At 50.4% G+C, this 22,660-nt stretch overlaps 8 protein-coding genes across 8 annotated transcripts; 2 read left to right on the forward strand and 6 right to left on the reverse strand.

The window, feature by feature from the left end:
* Nucleotides 1-1,648: 1,648 nt before the first annotated feature.
* On the reverse strand, nucleotides 1,649-2,695 carry PFLUO_LOCUS598 (uncharacterized protein; the record flags this gene model as incomplete). Its single annotated transcript, XM_073783510.1, has 1 exon — nucleotides 1,649-2,695. The coding sequence occupies one exon, from the start codon at nucleotides 2,693-2,695 to the stop codon at nucleotides 1,649-1,651; it is 1,047 nt and encodes a 348-aa protein (XP_073634695.1).
* Nucleotides 2,696-3,808: 1,113 nt separating this feature from the next.
* On the forward strand, nucleotides 3,809-4,651 carry PFLUO_LOCUS599 (uncharacterized protein; the record flags this gene model as incomplete). Its single annotated transcript, XM_073783521.1, has 2 exons — nucleotides 3,809-3,869; nucleotides 3,924-4,651. The coding sequence occupies 2 exons, from the start codon at nucleotides 3,809-3,811 to the stop codon at nucleotides 4,649-4,651; spliced, it is 789 nt and encodes a 262-aa protein (XP_073634696.1).
* Nucleotides 4,652-5,057: 406 nt separating this feature from the next.
* On the reverse strand, nucleotides 5,058-6,162 carry PFLUO_LOCUS600 (uncharacterized protein; the record flags this gene model as incomplete). Its single annotated transcript, XM_073783532.1, has 2 exons — nucleotides 5,058-5,806; nucleotides 5,916-6,162. 2 exons carry the CDS (start codon nucleotides 6,160-6,162, stop codon nucleotides 5,058-5,060), a joined length of 996 nt encoding a protein of 331 aa, XP_073634697.1.
* A 695-nt stretch (nucleotides 6,163-6,857) lies between these two features.
* Nucleotides 6,858-8,964, reverse strand: PFLUO_LOCUS601 (uncharacterized protein; the record flags this gene model as incomplete). The annotated part of the gene is made up of 6 exons (XM_073783543.1): nucleotides 6,858-7,255; nucleotides 7,315-7,476; nucleotides 7,538-7,943; nucleotides 8,008-8,193; nucleotides 8,245-8,306; nucleotides 8,361-8,964. The coding sequence occupies 6 exons, from the start codon at nucleotides 8,962-8,964 to the stop codon at nucleotides 6,858-6,860; spliced, it is 1,818 nt and encodes a 605-aa protein (XP_073634698.1).
* Nucleotides 8,965-10,714: 1,750 nt separating this feature from the next.
* Nucleotides 10,715-12,495, reverse strand: PFLUO_LOCUS602 (uncharacterized protein; the record flags this gene model as incomplete). The annotated part of the gene is made up of 4 exons (XM_073783556.1): nucleotides 10,715-11,380; nucleotides 11,436-11,806; nucleotides 11,867-12,138; nucleotides 12,203-12,495. 4 exons carry the CDS (start codon nucleotides 12,493-12,495, stop codon nucleotides 10,715-10,717), a joined length of 1,602 nt encoding a protein of 533 aa, XP_073634699.1.
* Nucleotides 12,496-13,451: 956 nt separating this feature from the next.
* PFLUO_LOCUS603 (Family of serine hydrolases 3) lies at nucleotides 13,452-14,287 on the forward strand (the record flags this gene model as incomplete). The annotated part of the gene is made up of 2 exons (XM_073783567.1): nucleotides 13,452-13,512; nucleotides 13,575-14,287. 2 exons carry the CDS (start codon nucleotides 13,452-13,454, stop codon nucleotides 14,285-14,287), a joined length of 774 nt encoding a protein of 257 aa, XP_073634700.1.
* Nucleotides 14,288-17,080: 2,793 nt separating this feature from the next.
* PFLUO_LOCUS604 (Clr6 histone deacetylase associated PHD protein-2 Cph2) lies at nucleotides 17,081-19,951 on the reverse strand (the record flags this gene model as incomplete). Its single annotated transcript, XM_073783578.1, has 1 exon — nucleotides 17,081-19,951. The coding sequence occupies one exon, from the start codon at nucleotides 19,949-19,951 to the stop codon at nucleotides 17,081-17,083; it is 2,871 nt and encodes a 956-aa protein (XP_073634701.1).
* Nucleotides 19,952-21,374: 1,423 nt separating this feature from the next.
* Nucleotides 21,375-22,367, reverse strand: PFLUO_LOCUS605 (uncharacterized protein; the record flags this gene model as incomplete). Its single annotated transcript, XM_073783589.1, has 1 exon — nucleotides 21,375-22,367. One exon carries the CDS (start codon nucleotides 22,365-22,367, stop codon nucleotides 21,375-21,377), a length of 993 nt encoding a protein of 330 aa, XP_073634702.1.
* Between the last annotated feature and the right edge of the window lie 293 nt (nucleotides 22,368-22,660).

Raw genomic sequence — 22,660 nt, forward strand, 5'->3', positions numbered from 1 at the left:
TTCTCATCTTGATCATAAACAGACCAACATAGGCGCAAAAGATAGTATTTTATCATAATAACTAAGCATTTCATCCGTCCGTTCTAGGTAATTCTTGGTAGAATTATGCTAGTACGGGACCATATGGGAATTCCCATGAACCCCACGGGCAGTCCCATGGGACTAAGATCTTTCTATTGAATAAAGCGCCCATTATAACTCTCCAAATACACTGAAACCACGCCCACGTGATCCTGGAGGAGGAGGAGGACTGGTGACGAATCGGACAACCGGCCATCACTATCAATGACCAACTTTGCTTTATAGAATGGCCACAAAACGCGTGCAGCCGCCCGGCCTGCGTAGATTTGTCAAGAGTGTTCCCAAGGAAAACACCGGTGCGATCAAAGATCATGTGAACTCTTCCGCCAGTTTAGTCCCGGTATGACTTTTGAGAAGCTTTTTGGTCGCTCCCAGGTCCTGCTTTTCATCCAATGCATTCTAGCTCTAAATTATGGTAGCGATCAAAATTACTCTGAAGCCATCCGCTCCATGCTGCTGGAAATAGCAGGGCGGCTGTGGCAGCAGGCACCAATACAGCTCCCACTGAGCCTCAGTCTGTACCGTGCAGGCTGCTTGCAGAAGGTGTAGGACGTACAGTTATTGCCAGCTTTATGCTGCGCAGTGTATATAACTCAAGAGCCGCAGGCTCTAGGTTCGCACGCCGTTTGTAGATTCATTGCCCTCTGATGTTCGCGCAAATCTATGGGATGATAATCACGGACCGATCTAGAATGACAGCTTATTGGATCAATGGGATTCTATGCTCTCATTACGTGAATATTCCGAGGATTGGAGACTGGCGGTATCCTGATATCAGCTTTTGGCTGCCTAGTTCTGGCAGCTTGCAAAGGCAAATCGGTATCCTTCGTATCGTTCCCTCCAACAAGTCATTATATCGCCGGCTGATTTTCAATATTGGAGTACTAGATTGATATTTAACATGGTCGATTGTGTTTTGGATAGACACACTAATGGCAATACCTCATCCTGACTTTAATAAGGAACTAACCATTTAACGCAGAAGTTGCTTCAGTAGAGAGCACAACATCTCTGTCACCTGTTGATACAGCTCCTACCATTTCAGCTCACGCGCATCGAAAAAATCTTTCATTCGCCGAACCGAGGGGATCTGATCTTTTTCCTGCAACGAGATGCTTCACACCTCGTCTATAGATTCTTGCAGAGGTACCCAGTGAGATGCCCGTCGTTCATATCAGGTCGGTGTTTCGGGTCATTAAACTCTGTCTGCACAGTAATAAAAAAAATTTTGAGATGCCACGGGTCATGATCAAGATACTTCTAGAAAGGCTGGTTGGTGACTTAATAATTCAGGGCCGGAGTTAGGATGCTTCGGCGTGAATGAAGACCTGACGAGGCAGCGCTTGATAATCAGCATAACCGAGCAATGACCGATGAGCAACCGAGAAATTACCGATGAGTAGAGGCATACCGCCACGGCTAGTAACAGATTATGGTAAAATAGAAATCGGAAACAAAAGATGGTACGTAGAAATCTGAGACAGTTGAATTTAGGCAGCCGCCCGTTGCGTGGAGTACTTTTGCTAATGAATACCCATTTTGAGATCGGACCGAAGTAAATCACCGCTCACGGAGTCTCCTCCACATTGTAAACCAGCTTTTCTCCGCTAACCTTGTCCGCCTTCAGCAATTCCAATCCCTCCAGGACGCCCTTGAGTCCATCTTTTCCGACCTTGGGAGTGTGAACTTTGACCTTGCCTTCGGCCAACAGCGACTCGGCAATAGGCAAGAAGCTCTCCATGAAAGCCTTATCCTCCGGCTTAGCCGGGACGGGCATAGTGCCATATTCGAACGCCTCGCCTATGATAGAGTATGCCAGCGTAAAACGATCGTTGACGTTTTGTCGGGCAATGTTCACGGGCAAGAGCGCGGTGTACTCGCCACCCTCAGTGGACATAGCATTGTCGCAAAACTTGGCACTGGCCTCAAGCGAGATACAATCGAAGACAAACTTGAGATTGTTGTTGGTGTACTTCCGGATCTCATTAGCCGAGTTGGGGTCTTTGTAATCATAGACCACATCCGCGCCGAGCCGGCGGACGAGATCGAAATTGTGCTGGGAGCAAGTCGTAATAACCTTGTAGCCGGACAGCTTGGCAAACTGAATCGCGAGGGCTCCAGTAGCAGTAGATCCCCCATAGATGAGAAGGGGAGTCTGATCCTTGATTGGATTCGTAGGCAGTGCTAGCTTGAGGCTTTGATAGAGGGCCTGGCCGACAGTGCTGATACCGACACCGAGCGTAGCGGCCTCCTGGAAGCTTAAGTTCGCGGGAGTTCTGATTGCGGTATCACCCTTGACGACGATGTATTCGGCGAAAGCACCGTCTTCAGGCTGCACCGCGTTGGCACCGTGTGCGAATCCGGCCACGCGTTCGCCCTTGCTGAATTTCTTACGGACATCTTTACCGACGGCTTCCACAACACCAGAGTAGTCACAGCCGACCAGGACACCGGGAGGAGCTAGGAAAGCAACATGCTTCCAGTCTGTTGGGTTCAAGCCCACGCTCACATTTTTGACGAGAAGATAGTCGTCCCGGAGAGTAGGGATGGGTCTGTCAGTGACAAGACTCGCCTTCTTGGGCTCAGTGACGACAATGGCTTTCTGGGTAGGCATTTTCAGAAGTTTTTGACAGGATTGGTGAGTGTGACTGGTAGCTTTCGACAGAGGATGGGCCACGGATTAAATGCCCCTCAGTGCCTATCGATGACAAATGCGAGCTACGAAACGATGACGCCAGTGACAGAACTACACAGTGTCTTAGTGTTAATTACGCAGCATTATTAATTGACAATTAGTTAAAGATGTGGGTCATTGCTAACTTAAGTCAAATTTTTGCTGAGCAGGCCCTTTTGTTGAAAACTGTCGGGAAAATACTGTGGAATACAGGACCAGGTTTCCTCAACCCCCTCGAAGGATTACATTAGTGGCGGGTCACCTCAAGTCAGGGGCGCAAGACATGCGAAATTTCCATATGACAGGGGATATGTGCAGTGACTTTAACAATTCTTCCTGATTACGGCAAGAAACTTTCCATAGTGGAGTGGAGGGGTTCGGGCTAATTTAGCCAAGCTCATGGTCTGTTGCCTTGCTCGCAATTAGACGAAAACGCACAGTCTATTGCAATCATTGCCTTGACGATAATCACTAATATCCTGAATACTGTATTTTAATTATGGCCTGGCTGCTGGAATTAGGTGTTGATATCAACGGTCTAGATGATGTTCAGGGTCCTTTGAGGTGAGCGCATTTATTGAGGATTGCGCCTATTCCCTAGATTAGCTATCGATGATTATATTCTAGTAAAATAATAAATCATAGAAAGATAGAAAGGTCTAAATCTAGTCATAGCACAATATCTGCATTCTAGGAGAACACATAGAATAAGCAAACATTACTGGGGATGCTATCGGGCTTCCATCATATGCACAGACTATGTATTATCTCGTATCACAACTCGCCTGCGGGACCCCGCGTTCCTCGAGAATCAAAAGTCGGTCAGAAGGCCGATGCCTTTTGCGGTGACTGACAGACCAAATTCACCCAGATCATCGCCTCTGTCGATCAAAGCACAAGTAATTCATCCAATTTTTTTACAGCCTAACAAAACTAAATTGGTCGGGCAACGGCTGCTGCCGCGCACTGCGAACGCTTTGACTCGGAAACGGCCCCTGACACATTCTTTCAGGATCACCCCGCCTCAATCTGACCGGATCAGTACAATTCACGATGCGAGTACTTTGTCTACACGGAAAGGGCACCAGTGGTACTATTTTCAGGTCTCAAACGTGTAAGTTTCATCTGTGATTCCAGTGCCACCACATCTAATCCTAGTTTCCCGCAGCCTCCTTCCGTGCCCATCTTTCCGATGAAGACATAGAGTTTGACTGGGTGGACGGACCATATCCGACCGGCCCAGCCGCAGGTATTGATGTCTTCTACGGGCCTCCATACTTTTCATTCTGCGATGGCAACTCATTGGAAGCCATTCGCGCGAGCTACACCTGGCTATCCGAGTATATTGCCAAGAACGGCCCGTATGATGCCGCACTTATGTTCTCACAAGGCTGCTGGCTTGGATCAAGTGCACTACTCTTGCACCAGGATGAGACCCCGGATTTGCCACCGCCTTTCAAGGCGGCCATCTTCGTCTGCGGCGGTCCTTCTTTGTTTGTCCTCGAAGAGCTGGGATTCCATGTCTCTGCCAAAGCACTCGAGCGCGACGATGATTCGCGGCGTGCTTTAGAATCACAGGCCGACTCTTCTGCTATTCAGAGACAAGGTGCGGACCGCTGGACCGGCCTGAGTTCACTCGGTGCCGGTGTCTCTGTGGAGGAATTGCAGAAAGAGATCACCTGCCCATTCCGCATTTCTATTCCAACCGTGCATGTCTACGGATCCAAAGACCCGCGCTATGCCTCTGGCGTACACCTTTCTGGTATATGCGACCCAGAGAAGCGTCGTGATTTTGATCATGGCGGCGGCCATGAGATTCCCAGAACGGACTTTGTGAGTAGAACTATTGCAGAGTCGATTCGTTGGGCTATTGCACAGGGAACTGCTAAAGGGTAGTAGTACCTTGTATAGTCACTTCAACGTTGTCTTAAGTGATGATCGGATAGAATAGAAGTATATGAAATGAGATGGTCATTTACAGAATCTAATTTGCGACGGCCTTGAGACACAGTGTCGTGGTGCCTCCACGGATGGTTCTACGAGTCCGGAAATATAGGCGCAAATGGAACAGTTGATTCAAGAAGTCGACATTGGCGCAGTGGAGATCAGATTCGCTGGTTGCTTGGGCATCCAAAAGTTTTCGCTTGGAAAGTAGCAGGCGCATCAGGGAAAAGAGCAAGTATCCAAACATAACCAACTCGGGGCTAGTATAAGCCTCAGCGCACCGAGCATTTCCTCTCTTGGACATGCCAGATGGCGAGAGCCGCTAGTCCCCAGCTTGGATGCTGAACACATAAATCCCCTAGTTATCATCATCATCCTGGAACTCAACCCACGTCTTCATCTTCGTCCGCACATGCTCGCCGTAGACGACGAAGCCTTCCTCGGCATCCACAGACCGTACCAAACAGTTTTCGCCCGGCTCGAAGAAGAAAGGAACACTGATTCGTCCCAAAGCCCGTGTCTCACCGTTCTGCTGGTTGCTAACAACCGCAGCTGACGAGCTTGGCTCGGGAGCACGAACGCGGTGCATGGTAGCAATGAATCGGCCTCCAGAGACCTTCGCCATCAGATCTCCGATGTTGACTACGAGAGACTCCGGGATATACGGCGCAGCAACCCAATCGCCGGACGAGTTGCAAACTTCCAGGCCGCCGGTGGAGTCCTGGTGCAGCAGAGTCAAGATCCCGCTGTCCGTGTGCTGAGTACAACTGAGTTTCACTTCATCCTGAGTAGCGGACCTTGAGCCCGACGCGGCAGACGCCACGGCGGGATAGTGGAGCAGCCGCAGGGTGCTCAGTGAGTCCACCAAGTACGGGGCGAAGAAGTCCGCGGGTTTTCCCAACGACATGGCCAGCAGAGACAGAAGTTTAGATGCGAGACTCTGCAGCTCGACGTACAGCTTCTCCAGCTTATTCCGAGAAGTGAATACCTTCTCATCTGGCCAGACGTTCGTCTCGGCCAGGTTGAACTTGGACGATGGATCGACAGATTTCGCTTCGATGATTTTTGCGGGCCCCATTTCGAAACCCTCTTTGAGATTGTCGTTTGCTAATTCTGGTTGCGTTGGAAAGTACCTTCCACATTCAAGTCAGCTCTAACATCGTCTCGGAAGATGGAGTCCAGGGTATTAACCCTCGGTATGTGTTTTGGTGATCACGTCGAAACGAGCGCTTGGCAAGCTTCATCTTCTCCTCGGTTGGCAGTGCAAAGAAATCGCGTGACATCTGGAACACCTCTGCATGGCTGAAACTCAAAGGCACGTTCGTCAGATAGGCGAACCCCGTCGTGGCGAATACATCATATAGTCGCTGGCTGAGGGCCGACAGCTCCGCGTCAGTAGCGCCAGCTGGTGAGCCCAGAGGGCCAACGTCAACTACGGGCAGAGACGAGAAGGTGGTTGTCATTATGGCAGACTGAAAGAAAAACAAAACTTAAACCCAGAATCACCCAAAACTAAGCTTTGTGCAGGCAATCGTGGGCTTTTATGTTCGAGTGACTAAAAAGCTCCACTGGCTCGGTCCACTTCCCCGCTAGGGTTGGTAACCAGTCGCGTGCCCAGGGTTGTACCACACAAAACTGGCAATTCCTAAATTTTATTGCTAGCAGCCGTGTCTTCACCGTCTCTTCATCGTCGGTCTCGGTGCTTGAAGACCAATGCGCATGCATAAGCCGAGAGATGGCACCTATCTAAAATACCGATAATTAAGCTTCGATATCAACCTCACGCAGCATTCGGCACTGAACCGACAAATAATACCGAGGGCCGAATTGTGGATGCCATTTTGAACGCACCGAGCGGAATTGCCCGACAACAGCATGGCTCTAAACCCACTGCAGGTATCGTCAATGGCTTGCCGACCCGTTGGTGGGGCTACGCCTCAGTTTCTGCTGTGATATTTCAAAGATCCTTGTGGACTTGTGTTCCATGCGAGTCATTGGCTCCGTTGGCGGCTGAGTTGCATGGGGTGATATTAACACCAGGCACATCATAATCTCCTTGTGGTGATCGGATCTAAAATAATCTTATTGAATATCTAAAGCGTATATCATGATATCTGTGCAGAGAATGGGAAAGACTGAACGCAGGGCCACTCCTTAGCTACCATTGAAAGGCCTCCTCAAACAAATCAACGGTTTTCTCTCCCTGGACATCCCGAACAGCTGCGCGCACACTATCCCCAAGACCACCAGGGCCGCAAACACTGACAGCCATCGCACCAACTTGCCTCGCCTTCTTATTCTCCAACAGAGATCGAAAGCAGGGTTTGCCGTGATGGATACTGACTGGAACGCTAGGCGGTGCGCATTGTGTCCATGGTGTCTCCGGGTGAGGGATGTACTCCTCAAAACTCTCCTTGTGAGCCGTAACATGGACTTCAATTGAGAACATCAAGGTTGGGAACTGGAAATATGTGCATCCGTTGGAGTCGATTCGCTTGTGTAAGGAGGGGTGTTCGAGGATGTCGGTCATCCATGTCTGGATCCAGGAAAGATGATCTATTGAGTTTTTCGTTAGCAGGAAGTACCAGGCGTAGCATTGGAAGAGCGCAAAGTACCTAAACTGCGAATCATCCAGACCAAGTGGATTTCCCGGGTGACCATGCGGTTCGAGGTCGAATTAATGATGGCTTCATGCAGATATGACATCGAGTGAGTTATACCGATGCCCCCGGCCACCAGAAGCAAGGTTCCGTAAGACGAGAGTGAATGAAGGCCGCCTAGAATGTAGAGTGTAAAGTCAGTGTCTATCCACGAGTGCAGTCAAGATATCGTTCATACCAAACGGGCCTTCCACCAGTGCCATAGCCTTAATTTTTCCCTCGGGTGATTCTTCGACTTTTCGGAGGAGCTTCTTCGTGAAACCATGCTGTCCTTTGATCAAAACAGACATGGTAGTCGTTTGAGAGCCCCCAAGAAGAGCCACAATGGAATCACTGGAGTTTCGCTTTTCATTCATGTTTCTCGTGTTGGTCCCAGTAGATTTCCACGCAACTGTAAAAGGATGCGAGGTCCATAGGCCCAGAAGGGGCATGTACAGGTACATGTGCTGACCGGGGTAGAAGTTCCAGGCTCGCGATATGGCAACATCGACGCGAGCAACTCCTCCTGGCAGGGCTTCAACTGTGGCTGTTGTCCGCTGCTTGCCACAGTTTCTCCATATCAGGATTCCTAGACGACTAACGCGCTACAAAGTGTCAGCCATGCTACTCAATCCCCAAGTAAGTATCATCACGCAACGGAAAACATACATCAAGACCCCAAAGAATCAATGTACCCATCAAGACACGCTGTTGCAATAGATTTTTCAGATGATACCACAGCGCAACAAAGGCCACAATCGCTAGGGCGATATGCAAATGAAGAAAAAGCTCGTAGAACGAGTGTCGAACCGGCGACAATGATTGAAAGAAAATAAAAACAAATCCGAGAAGGGCCTAGGACATAATTAGATATATCGTCCTACTAGGGGCTCCGAGCGTACATACCACAAGCCCGTATATATAGAAAGGCGTCTGCCAAATCGTGTAGACAATGTATTCCGTGCCATCTGGAGCAGAAACGTTAGCTAAAAAAGGGTTTGTCGAATTTGAGTCTGTCTTACGCAAATAGGCTTGGTTTGCCAGAACGCTGCTCATATGAATCACCGCGTTGACAGCAATAACTCTGCCCACCCAGCGATGCATGAAGTTAAAGGTATCGAAGGAGATCCCCAGAAGTGGCACCAAGGGATTGTTCCGGCCCGCGCTGAGTACCAGTCCGGGAGTGTTCATCACAGCCAGATGGCCCGCGGCATACTTGAACTGGAACATTTTCTTGGGGAACTCCTCCCACCAGTCGACAGTCACAACGACAAATGTAAAATTCAGGGCGAGGTAGACAAGCAAGAAAATCAACTCCAGCCGCAAGGGCAGAGATCCCATATGTAGATGATTGAACAATCGGAACTCGCGATTGTGGCGGGTGCCCCAGATTGGTGCGTAAAGAAGGTGCTTCTTGAGGCTTGCATTGACAGGGCTTGTTCGGGAAAGCTGACTCTGGTCGTCCATCTGGTTGGCCTGTTGTGATCGTCGACGGTGTCGGATGCGAATAACAGTTCGCCAGAGGAACAAACTAGTCACGAAGCCTGCAGCAACGAAAAGAGGCACCGCCAATTTGGGGTTCATGGGCGGTTCACCTCGCCCGCTGCCCTGGAGTTCGACACCCATTTTCCATTCGTCGGATACTCAATATGTAGACCGGAGAGAGATATGGATTATCAACGGCCACAGCGTGAGATATGCTTAGCGACTCTTCTTGGAGACTCTCAGCGACGATGATCAAGCGTTGCAATTTTTAATAGTAAAGATTTACGGCCTAGCGACACAGCAGGAATAAATCAAACAAAAAAGACATTATGGCGTTGTATTGGCATCCGATTGGATCGCACATGGATGCTGTCATCGACATCTGGCCAAGGCGGGTCCAGCAAGCTTAGTCTGGTGGATTAAATGAAAATTATCGTCATTCCGCACGTTGCCAGCTACTCTGTGCAATCAGATCCCAGAACGAAAGTGCAACCGCCCGGATTAGAGCCGGCAGACCTCACTTGTCCACGGTACGGGAGCGGTACCTCGGCGGGGAGTCTCGAATCCAAGGGTATACCAGGTCGCCGACCTACTAAGCCGAGACATACATCGCGTCTCCGGTTGTGGCATTGGCGGAGACGCGCCGGTCTAGACCTCGAGGCTGATCGACGCGGTTGTTGACGGCCGCCCGAAAACGGAATGTGATTGAAATACCCGCGAATCGCATTCAGACGTAGATCATAGCGGCCAGCACAATCAGGATGGAAGAAATGTTTCCAAAATTTACACAATTGAACACCAATTAAATTTTCTTCCGTGCAATGCAAAAGTCAAAGACTCAGGTCGTGACGACAGCCAGGACAGATAGACTCAGGTACCTCACACACCCAAGCTCCGCCAGGTGGAGCCCTGATCGCCCCGGAACCAGCATCCGATCCGATCGCGACTGCAACGTTTAATAAACAATGACCAAGTTTGAATGGGTGGAGTACGCCAGGGTAGCAGATGACGACATGCACTCTCAGCCTAAACGACAAGGAGCGAGGACTTTTGATTCTTTGCAACGCAATGACTTTCGGCATCTGGATAAGCCACTTGGCTCATGATTTTCCTCCAATAACCTTTTCACTAGGCGAACACATCTTATCGCCAGCCTTATCGGGCCTCTGTCGACCTTGCTGCCATTTAGTCTCTCGGTAGACCCAGAGCTGCAGAAGTGCCCCTGCGGGAGTGAGAACAAGGGACAGTAATAAAATAAGAATTGCGCCCCGGACCACCCCCAAATCCGTCGCGTGCACTCGCCGAAGGTCCCAGAGAGCGAAGAGCATGATTATCACAATACTCACGTTCATAGACATAATCTTGGCGGAATCGCCAAAGGCCTTCCCATTGTAGTACATCGATCCAAATGAGGCGTATTGTGGATGAAAAATGCAGGCAATGACAGTGCTAAACAATGCTGGCAAGAAAGATGAAAGTCTCTGAAATGAGGCCAGCAGTCCAATGTCCTGGTCACCAACGAGCTGCAATTCAGCCTTAGCGGCTGGACTTGCACTCTTGGTTCGGATTCTTTTGAAAAGCGCGATGGATATGGGGAAGAGAGCATGCGCTCCTTGCCATAACAGGGTAGGGAAAAAGGTCGCAAATCTCCATGTGTAAAGATATGCTAATCCATAGACAGCCCAATAGGCAGGCATAATGGCTTTTGCTACGCCCATATCCACTGCCCTAGGGGAGGGATAATAAAAGGCCCGAGGCGCAGTGGCAAGAATATAGAGTGCAAAGTAAAGTGGCAATACGTACTCCCAAGGGAGTAAATTCGAGGCCAGGGCAAATAGCAACGCGCTGCAATAAGTAAGAGAATGTTCACACTCAGATTTGAAGGCCTCGCTTACCTGCTCACTGCCTTCAACAAAAAGGACTGTCGATAAGATTCAATGCAAATTGTGCTCATAGTTGCCGCAATTAAAGAATGGTAATAGAATTTATCATTCCAGGACTGATCTTCGTCGAACACCCATGAGAAAACCTCGCCGAATTTTGATACCAGAAATGGATTGGATAGGTGTGAAGCTTGTGGCTGTGTCTCTCCCACATATTGAAAGCAGGTACGATGGATCCACACGTTGATGGCCAACAAGGATATCCAAAATATATTCCAACGCATGGCGCGGTCCCCCAACTTCATCTTGATCTCGTCGTCGAAAGGAAAAGTTCCCGGGTTCGAAGGAAGCGGGATGTATTTCAACGACGAAGCAGTTGTGAATGCTGGCGGGAATCGGGCTAGAATCCCATCAACCGGCATTTTACTGACAAGTTTCTGCTGAATGAATTTCAATACCGGGGTATCAAAAGACTCCATTCGCTGCATCGCATGAGAAGCCTGCATCGTCTGTTTAACCAGCTGTCCTCGGACACGACTGTATTCGCGGAATGCGGCCTGGAGCTCGGCATCCTTTACAACAGCGTCTTTACTTATGAGTTCTTTGAGCTTGTTCGCCAAGTACGCTCCGGAAACCATTGCGTTGTTTCCTCCTTGCCCAGTCAGGGGATGAATCTGATCATGCCTCGTCAGTTTGGAGCTTGACCGTTTTCGGCTAGTGGAGGAATACCTTGTGCCAGGCATCACCCGTCAAAACAATTCTCTTGTAAAAGCATGTTTTCAAAATGCCTTCCTCAAGTGGCACCAAGGTTGAAAAAATCTGGTCCCTGTACGCGTCCCCAAATGTAAGGCCAGGCTGCAAAATATCGTCTTTGTACATGGCAGCCAGCTTCTCTTTGTCTTCATCGGTGTAGCGAGGAATAGAGAGGCCGTGTGTCTTCTCATCGTTTTTGAAGAAGGCAAACCAATACCACCTACCTTTCGGTCCGTCTGCGAACAGGTAGCTCCGGTGGTGTCTGTAGGACCTTGAAAACTGGGTGCGGACTTTTCCGTCTGTATCTTTGGATATGCCGAAGATGCATCGATAGGTGCAAGAGATTGCTAAGAGGGTGTTCGGTGAGAATTCTGCCAGACTCATGGTGTCGAAAGACAGTTACTTACCTTTATCTCGACCTAGAAGGTCAGTTCCTGGAGTATCAATGTCGCCGAGGCGCTGCATCTCCTGTACCACACGACTGTGTATTCCATCTGCGCCGACAACCAGGTCGCCATGGTGTACAGTGGCATCTGCGGTCTCAACAGCGACACCGGTGCCCGACCATTCAATCTTCACCACAGGGCAAGACGTCAAAACCCGAGACTTATCCCGCAGGTTATCGAATAATGTCTGAATCAACTGTTGCCGATCCAGAAACCAAAGCTTGTACCCGAATCTGCTCAGTTGTCAGAAAACATAAACCGCCCCAGAATCAGGCCAAAGAGAACGCATCGACGAACATTTTCATCATCATATTGCCTATTCCCTCAGTTTTAATCCAATTCTTTGTCTCGTCATCATAGTTCGAAAAGGTGTCGGATGGTCCGCCCTGTTGGGTGGCCGCGTCAAGGCACCCCAGCTGTTGAAGAATGCGCTGACCATTGGGCAGAATCGCAATACTCGCGCCCAACTGCGGCGCAATCACGGAGAGTTTTTCCAGCACGATAAAGTCAATCCCGTACCGCTCGAGCATGTTCGCCAGCGCCATGCCAGCGACGCTGCCGCCGACGATGATGACTTTGAAGGGAGCCATAGTGCTGAGGACGCGAAAAAAAAGGAGGAATAAATTTACCGCCCGTCTCCGACGGAGTCTTTATAAGGCGTCCTATCCACGCTATCGGTCACCTGAACTCGGTGGGAGCTGCCAAATCGAGCACGTATGACGTCTCAGGATGGAAGTGCACGAATGAATAAATCTCTTATTGTCTGATTCTGTAGGAAGCAAATCTAGCTTGTAAAAGGGGGCTGAAATCAGTACAGTAACTTCATTTCTGACATCAGCTTGTAGCGTTGCCTAGCCCACTCCGCGGAGCCTAACGGGGGCTAGACTACGCTCAGCCTCCAGGCAGACATTGGTCCATTCGTGTGCTGCATACGCCACGTGTGATGGTGGTCCAGTAATGAGATTTCAACTTATCACGGACTACCACTACATATCACTCGTAGCCATACGGTTGAATTAGCATATTTCCGATCAGGCTGTGGCTTTTTGCTGCCCGAGCTTCCATGGTGACGTGGCTGATTGTTGCCGTCTTGGGTCGTCACATGACCTTCCCGACTTGGTGCCTCAGGCAAGACTTTCCTTTTTTCGGACTTTAGAAAAGTACTATGTGTAGTCTTTGAATCTTGTATTTGGGACTCCTTCCTTCATGCGCCAATCCTCACTTCTATCTTGCATTCCTCCAAGTCTAATCAGAGCGCAGCCAGCGTCGACAATTGAGAGAAAAACCAGTCCAAACCGCCAGGGAGTTCACCACTGCTCAGGTTCCGCTTCGATAGAGTTTCGGCTCATTATCCAGTCTAGAGTCTTTTTAAATGCCAGGATTGGCTTTCTACTAGCCTTAGGGCCACGGGTAGCTGTACCCGGGCCGGTCATATGGCAGGAATACGCCAACAGTCAAGCTAGTTGACTAATATGGGAATTATTTATGTCCATGCCCTGGAGATTAATCCCCTTCTTTTTCCGTCATCCGTCTCCAACCTGCAGCCATGGCAACCGTTGCGATGGATGAAGTGTCTCCTGCAAAGTTGAAGATTCTTATGATTCATGGTATCAGAAAAGAAGGAAGATAACTGTAGAGCTTCAGCTAATCAGACGATGGAACAATATAGGCTACACTGAGACTGGCGAATCTTTCCGCGCCGATATTCCTGGATTGGAGGCAGCTCTCCAGAAATCATTTCCCGCTGCACCGACACCTGGCTTCCATCCAGCTTATCCAGGAGGCGCAGAACTTGTCTACCCAACTGGCACCTGGAGACTCAAACCTACCGATTGGGCACGCTACATACCGGGGACTGACCCCGGGTATGGATGGTTTTACAAAGTCACTGACGACGACGAATTTCCGGGATTGCTCGATGGACTGCAGCGACTTGGTGATCTGATGCGTACTCAAGGGCCGTTTGCCGGTGTTATAGGGTATTCCCAGGGTGGGTTCTTGACGGGGCTTATTGCAAGTATGCTAGAACCTGGCAGAGAAGAAATCTTTGAGAAGGTCGCAATCGAAAGCGGGGGAATCCCATTCCCTGCTTCATTTAAAGGAGTTGAGCCAATCAAGTTCGCAATTAGTTGCTGCGGGTTTGCTGGGTTGAGCCCGCGATACAAAGCTTTTTATTCTCCCAAGATATCCGCACCCCTGCTCCATGTGAATGGCAGATTGGATGACATCGTGTACGACAAAAGAAGTCGCACTCTGATCGATGCGACGACCGGCACCGAGGAGGAGAAAGTGCTCATTCATCCTGGTGGACACACTGTGCCAACTACCAAGCTGTACACGGACGCAATGATCATGTTTATTAGGGGCAAACTCGCAGAATAAAACGGCGATCTCTGCTTTTTAATGATAATATCTCCATTAATAACGCATTCAAATGACACACAAGCTGAGCCTTTATCGGAGCTTCGCTAGGCGGTTACTTAGCCGACAGATCGGCTAACGTTTCGCGGGGAAAGCGATCAGACATGATGCTACGGGAGAAATTTCGGAGCTTTCCTTCCACCCCCTCTGGGACTTAACGTTACGTTCTCTGTGAACCAGAATCGCCTGACCTCTCCAAATACTTCCGGACCCACACCTATGGCAACGCAAGGTAGCGACTTCCGCGCCAGAGCTTGAGATCCTGTACTTCTTACCAGCAGAATGTAGGGTTAGTAGACATTTTGTGCAGATATCGCTATATGATGTTTTACAGCTGAAAGGTCAGATAAACTCTGCCCCCCTCTCATTTACCTATAATTCAGGAAGGTCCAACCACGATATAATAAACCTTGGCCCCCGGGCCGGGGGAACCTTATGGCAATGGAGAGGGGCAAAGGAGCTTTGGGCACAGACAATCAATGTGCGATACCGTGCAGTATGGGAGGCTTTCGTTAGACTCTTCCTTTATTAGCTCGCGTGCCATTCTACGTCCGAGGTACAGCTTATCAGCGCCGGCATAAAACTGGGGCTCTGTCCACCCAACGTTTTTGTTTATATATGCATCAATCCGCTTCAGCATTGAGCTGTTTTTATAATGGAAGTCACCAATGAAAATCCCCAGAAAAATCATGATACAGTCATGGAGTCGGATGTCGAGGATACGCAGGCCCCGCGGGCCTTAAGCCGTGACCTGAAAGGCCGCCACATGCAAATGATTGCCATAGGTATTTAATTTATAATTGATTCTGATACCAGTCTCTGACTGAGTACAGGTGGGGCGATTGGCTCGGGTTATTTCGTGAGTATAGGCAGTGCTCTACAGAGCGGTGGACCGGGCAGTGTGGTACGTTGGATTCTTGCGTTCGATTGGCAATGGAAGAGCTCCGGAAGGCTGATGCAATTATAGCTAATCTGTTTCATTATTATTGGCATCATGATGCTCTGCACAGTGCAAGCACTTGCAGAACTGGCCGTCTTATATCCTGTCAATGGGTCTTTCTATGTTTACTGTTGTCGATTTCTTGACCCTTCGTGGTGAGGTCTGAATCTATTAAAACAGCACTGCTCATTACGATGCTAATTATCACAGGGGCTTTGCTATGGGCTGGGATTACGCAATTAGCTGGCTTACCACGCTGCCTTTTGAATTGGTGGCAGCAGGCTTGACCATCAACTATTGGAATAGCAGCATTAACAATGGTGTCTGGGTTACCGTTTTTCTTGTCCCTGTGTGCGCCATTCAGGTTTTTGGCGTGCGTGGATATGGAGAGGTTGAATTCATACTCTCTATCATAAAAATCATTGGCATCCTGGGTTTTATCATCCTCGGCATCATTATTGACTGCGGAGGTGTATCCACAGACCACCGCGGCTATATTGGCTTTGAATACTGGGAAACCCCTGGAGCCTTCCGGAATGGCTTTTCGGGATTCTGCTCCGTCTTCGTCACAGCAGCATTCGCATATGGCGGGACTGAATTCATTGGCCTTGCGGCCGCTGAGGCAGCAAATCCACGCAAAGAACTCCCTCGAGCGGCTAAACAAGTTTTCTGGCGAATAGCCTTCTTCTACGTGATTTCGCTTTTGATCGTGGGCATCATCGTACCATCCAATTCCAAAAATCTGCTCAATGCCTCTGACAGCGCGACGAAAAATTCTGCTTTTGTTTTGGCTATTCGATTGGCTGGGATTCCTGTTCTCCCATCGATCTTCAATGCGATCATCACCATTTCAGTTCTCAGCGTCGCTAATTCCTGTACATTCGGGTCTACTCGAACTATGCAGGCTCTAGCTCTTCATGGAATGGCACCTGCATTTCTTAAATACGTTGACAAAAAGGGCCGTCCTCTCACATGTCTTGGCGTCCAGATGGTTTTTGCTCTGATCGCCTATATCACAGAGGCTTCATCTTCAGAGACCATTTTCAACTGGCTTCTGGCTTTGTCAGGACTATCGGCCTTTTTCACTTGGGGCAGTATATGCGCAGCTCATATTCGGTTCCGGAAGGGGTGGCGAGTCCAGGGCCATTCTAGGGGCGAAATTCCTTACGAGGCTGCCTTTGGTGTCTGTGGCAGCTGGATTGGTCTCATTCTCTGCTTCATTTGCACAATAGCTACGTTTTACACGTCTCTCTGGCCAGATGGATGCCTTGGGACCGCATACGAGTTTTTTGTGAGCTTCCTTGCTGCCCCGGTGGTCCTAGCTCTATATGTCTTCTGGAAATTGTGGACAAGGGACTGGAGACTTTTCGTGCGTAGCTACGAGATGGATTTGACGACTGGTTTAAAGTCAATGGATGTCCATGCCGTCGAGCCAAAGAAGCCCTGGACACTGAAGAATGGTGTTTCCGGTCTCCTGGGCGCTTTCTTTTAGGTGGGAGGTTTAGGTTGACGTCCCTTGCTGTGAAAGCTTGATCGTCAGGAGCTAGTTGAGCATGTGCCGGACTGCCGTAATAGGAGAGAGCACCTGTCTCTGCATTCAACGCCGTCATTGGATTTCGGGTATAATTTTGAGAAGAATATTTTGTATTTGGCAGCCAGACCTTCATGCGTCATAACCTATTCCTACCCTGCTTTCTTCCAAGACTAATAATAACAACGCCAGTCCAAAGCAAAGAACGCCAGACTTAATACTTAGATCCCAATTAACCACCCACGCCATCCATAGTTCATGTACAAACGCAAAGTACACATTTTTAAGCAGAAACCTCCTGAGCCTTATCTGGAACATTATTGGGAGCCGGCTGGCCATCTTCCTCGACGCTCAAACTGCCATATCCTGTATCATTGCTGGCCGACCGTTCCCTCTGCAGAGGCTTAATGAATTGCATATCCATCAGGTCTTGTTCTTGATCGGCGTCACTAGAGACCGACTGGTCGGATCCGCCTCGGCGGCGGCGCCAGCGTCGCTTCTTCGATTGGGACGGTTCAGGGACGGCGCGGAGGTAGTCGTTCACATCTATGCCGGCATTTTCGCATAGTTCGGAGCATGATTTCACCACGACATCCACGAGGTCAGAGGAGAAGCCGTAAAAGGCGGGGTTGTAGGCGTTGCGCGCCCAGTAGACGAGTTCTGCGGCGACGCGGCCGAGGTTCGGGATGTCTTGTGGACAGATAGCGCGGTTGGCGAGTGGCCGAGGTTTGTCGTCTGCTTCGTCGTCGGCGGAGGATGCAGCCTCAGAGACTAGGGAGGAAGATGATGAATCGGATGAGGCAATGTAGTCCACATCAGAAGCTAGGAGATGCAGCAGGTGGTAGACCGCAGAAAAGCCCAGCAGGGTGAGCTCAAGGGGATCGATGGGAAGCTGGTTGAATATACTGATCGCCTTGTCAACGGTGAAAGACGAGGGCAACGAGGTGTCGCCAGTGGAGCGAGCAGTGACGATGGCTGCGATCATAGCACACCGCACGGCAACAGAGATCTCTTCACGGACAGAAACCGGAAGCGACGAGTCCAGGAAATTCGATGCATGGCTCTGCTCGCCTTCTCTCTTGTCCTCTGGCAGCGCAGCGAGGACCGCACCAACGTTCTGGATTCGGTTCTGTTCAAATAAGGCCGCTTTCATGACAAGCGCGCGGGTGTATGCCGCGGAGAGACGAGGAGCAACATCAAGAGACATACTAATCTTCTCTTTGAAAGAATCACGGCTCGCTTTCGATAAGGGGCCTCCTTCGCTCGCTTCAAAGTAGTTGAGGAGCGCATTCTGGAGCAGATGGCTGGACCACCACGCTGCGAGAGCATCCATGCAGGTTTGAATCGCGGGATCCTCCTCCACCACGTCGAGAAGAACCTCGTCGTCCACACTACCTTCCTGTGTTGGCTGATTCCACGTAAGATTTACAGCCCTTTGCATGATGGTGTCGGTCATGACCTCCTCACAATCAAGCTCGAGTAGCGCAGCGAAGTTACTGGGAAGAGCCTCCGAATGGCCGTCGGGCAATGCATCGTTGATGCTTTTCGCAATGCCCCATTGGTACCTGGCAAGAGCACGCGCGACATCATTGGAAATGTGGAAAGTCCAAGAGCCTGATTCACCAACCCTGAAGAGCAAAATTCGAATGTGCAGAGCCTTGAGCATCATCCGCATCGGGGTGCTGGGAAGCGTTCCCGCAGCAAAGATCGTGAGGACAAGCCGGCTCTTGCTGATTTCGGGGTCACCACCCGTCAGCTGCGCGTCGATAGCAATGTCCCACGTTTTCACACGACCTATTTCATCCTCCTGTGTGATACCTGTGGCCCAGGAGTAGAGCTTCCACCCCATAAAGCACCGCAAGACATATTCAAAGCACCTCGAGGTCACCACATACCACTCGTGGAAAAACCTATGCCGTGGCACACCAGCCCGTTGCATACTAGTTAGCCAGGCTTGACGGCGGAAATCGCTAGAAGTTGCGGGTCCAGCCTTGCCCTCGGACTCCTTCGACGGCACTCGCTGGGTAGCGGGTTGTGCGTTGAAAAGGTAGACAAATACCACAAACGCACTGCCGACGACGAGAGTGGCGAGAGCGAAGAAGTGGGTGATAGCCCGGGCGTGCCACGAATACCAGAAATTTCTGAGATAGTATTCCCAATGCGCAACGGAAGGTGACTGAAGGTGGCGGAGGATATTGAACGGAAGAGCAAAAAGGCCTTTCGCGTCCGGCTCTGACTTGTCGGAACCAAAGCCTTCGAGAACCATGAGACCGGCCAGCGCTCCCAGCATGTATTTGTTGGGCATCTTTGACCGGCGGCGTTTGGTCTCGGGCGTGCTCTCGGTGTTTGATGGGTGCTTAATATACGACTCAGCGTAGGCCCCTTGTTGCGCGGTCTCCGCCCGGAATCGTTTCCAGGAATCGGGAACCTGAATGAGACCCTCGGGGGGGTTTTTGGATATAGGCGAGCTCTCACTGGAGATTTCTTCGGGGTTCGAGAATACACTCGGGGATTTGGTGTGCCCGGACTCCGTCGATACGGCGCAGTCACTATGTGGGGAAACGGAAGCCGCAGAAGTGACAGCTTGGTCTGCTGTCTTGTCCACCTGGCGCAACCGGTTCTTCAGTGATGTGTTTTCGTCTTCCAGTCGTTTGTTGCGAAGCTCGAGATGCTTGATGTAATCTGTCGCCTTGGCCAAAATGGAGGCCTTGTTCAGCTTGTTCGCCGGTGTCACGCCGTCAGCCTCGTCATCATCATCCGGTAAATCCCCGCTAGAGTTTTTTAAGGTCCGCAGACTGGGCACGCTATCTCGCAGCTCAGCAATTTTTTCGTTCAGATTGGCACGGTATCGTTTCTCAATGACGTTGTGTGCTCGCTTCTTGGCAGGCACCTTCTTGCCGTAGCCCGATTGTACCGGACCAGTGAAGGTAGATGCATCATCATCACTTCCGGTTTTTCGCTTCCGACTGGTCCCAATACTCGAACTGGGTGAGATCATGCCAGACTGCTGCGGTCGTTGTGTCTGTGAGCCATTGACGGTCCCCTCTGGAGAAATTTCCATCACCCCCAGTGGAAGTCGTGGTGAGAAGTCTTGCTGGTGAATCTGGCCTTGGGAGCCAGTGGATGAATGAGGTGAAACAAACGGGGGGTCCATGGAGCTTGTTGGCTTATGATCACCTTCTAAAAACATCGGGTCGTCCCATCTCATCCATTGCGTCCAGTCTTGGTTTTCATTTTCGTTTGCCCCGTCATCCTGACGTGGAGGGGAGAATAGTTGAAAGTCACTATCCATGCCGAGGCCAGAACATGGGTCAGTAACGGCTAAGAATTGGATCTGGTGAAACTATTGCCCGGGCAGGATGGTTGACACTAGAGTATGTGTTAGTAACGAGGGTTGAACAGGGTTTCGCACAGGGATGGCCAGGTTTGGAAGATCACAGGCATTAATCCCGCATCGGCTACCGGCGGTTGATCTCTTGGAGGCCTGATAAGGAGAGACGCGGTACTCACTCGGTAATATACAAGATTCGCTTGTGTTGAAGATGCAGTACACAAGTAGCAGTGCCAGAGAAAGTAAGACAAAAGATAGGATGAAGGAAGAAGGGAAGAAGATGATGAAAGGACCGGAAGAAGCGGTGGATTGAGACGAGGCGCAGGTCGACAAGGATAGGTCCAGTGTACCCACCCAATCCAGGCAGCTAACCCAGGGATCGGAGTGGGTTTGGTGAAGAAGAAGTAACTATTGCGCTGCAATGCGCAGACAATTGACCCTGGTGGGACTGCGTGATCGGCCTGTACTCCAAACCACGCGAGACAGTAATAGTAAAAGAGAAACGGTGGAGAGGAGGCAAGTGAGGTGTTGGACAGTCGCAGTGGATTATTGGGTGGTTAGTTAATGGGAGTATTCTCAACAGAGTAAGTGCTGGTGCACGGCGGACGGGCCAGGATTGAGCGGCCTTCCAATTTTGGGTGGTATGATCCCGGCTCGTCGCTCTTCCGTGACAGGGGGCGTATCGTGGCCGTTATTACTGCTGAGTCAATGCATGGAGAATTGTATTGGATGTATTCAGACGTATCTGTTACACAATTATTATTGGCTGCCTGCGGCCCCACCACTGCCCCTGCTTACTTCAGCACCAGCAGCCATGTGATCGTGAACTATATTCCATCGCAGCTGAATTAACACTCGAAAGACTCGTTTAGATCTCTGAAAGACAATTTCCAGTCACTATTCTTTTCCGGAAGGATTTGCGTAAGAGCCCACCCGATTTTTTCTTGGCGGCCCGCACTTTCATCTTATCTGATCGTCCCCACCATCGCAAATTGGAGCAGGACTACGTATGTATGGAGCAGAACAGAATACTAGTGGAGCAGCGGCTATCCGGTGTCGGCGTTGACATCACAGGTCTCATTGCTCTCGCATACCTCCAGATCGTCTTGATACCTTTACTAGCAGGCAATGATTCGTCTAGAGCGCTTTTTCAGCACTCGAATCAGATCGATTTGGTCAAAGAATTCTTTCAGTGCTTTCTAACTACGTATACTTCCAACTTAACTATAACGTAACGGACTAACATCTAGATCGCCTTCTCCATCTCCCCCACTGCGCCCATCAACTCCCTCACCGTCTTCTTGACTCCCTCACCGGCCTCCTCATACGGCGTGCGTGGCTTCAATTTCTCCATCGCATTCTCAATCCCCGCCGCGGGTGCCGAGTAAAGCGCGACCGCATACTTAGTCGATGCAATCCCGCCCTTACACGGACTCTCCGCCAACGCCGACTTCCGCTGCAACTCCATAGCCTCTGTCATCTTACCCGCCGTGAAGAGGTCAAACACCCGCGACGCGGTCTTCGGAAACACATTCGCAAATGCAGAAATACACCCCGCGGACCCGACGGTCAGCCCCGCAATCAGGAAATCAGACTGCCCACCGAAGATGGCGAATTCGCTAGGACCAAAAGTAGCAGCCAGACGGGTGATTTTGCCCACGGATCCGCAAGTCAGTTTCACACCGACAATATTCGACATCCCATTGGGACTGGCGGCCGCTGATTCCTGTACAATGTCCGTGATAGTCTCTGAATCTATATCGACGCCGTTGCATACGCCGGGGAAATTGTAGATCAGGACGGGGAGCGGGCTGTTGCGCGCGACATCTGCAAAGAACCGCTTGACGACGCTCATATTCGTCGCTTTGCCGAAATATGCCGGTGGCAGGACGAGCAGGTAGTTTGCTCCTGCGGCTGCGGCGTCGTGCGCTAGTTCCAGTGTCTGCTTTGTGGAATGCGTGCCCACGCCCGCCATGAGGGGGTAGTCGGGCCCGACTGCTTCGCGCGCGGTGGTGATAAGCTGTGCGCGCTCTTCGCGGGTTAGGAGGAATGCTTCCGAGTTGGTGCCCATTATTACTAGACCGGCGAGACCGCTGCGGGAGAGGTAGGCGTAGTATTTCTTTTGGGACTCGAGGTCCAGTGTGTCGGTGGCATTGTCGAAGATTGTTACGGCGGGACACCACACGCCGGCTTTGGGGATTCGGGGTTGCGGGGTGACTTGAGCTGCTTGGGAGCCCATGTTTGCGGTGATTTGGGGACGTGAGATAAATTACGGACACGGTTCTTGGTATGCTGTTGCAATATTTTAGACCATAGGAGGTAAGTTGTGTGAATTCAAACAGCCCGCTTCTTATATTTCCGTCAATCGGGGTGCCGATGTGGGGAAGAAGTAGCTGGAAAAGAATCCGGGTCGGAGCGTTGCCGATAAGCGTGGGGGTTATCTATGAGTCGGGAGTTCTTAGCACGGGATCCCAACTACGTTTTCTGTTATTGATACAACAAGTGTTGAATATCCCTGAGGATATACAGGCT

This window comes from Penicillium psychrofluorescens, assembly GCF_964197705.1.
Source record: "Penicillium psychrofluorescens genome assembly, chromosome: 1".
In the NCBI taxonomy this organism is placed as follows: domain Eukaryota; kingdom Fungi; phylum Ascomycota; class Eurotiomycetes; order Eurotiales; family Aspergillaceae; genus Penicillium; species Penicillium psychrofluorescens.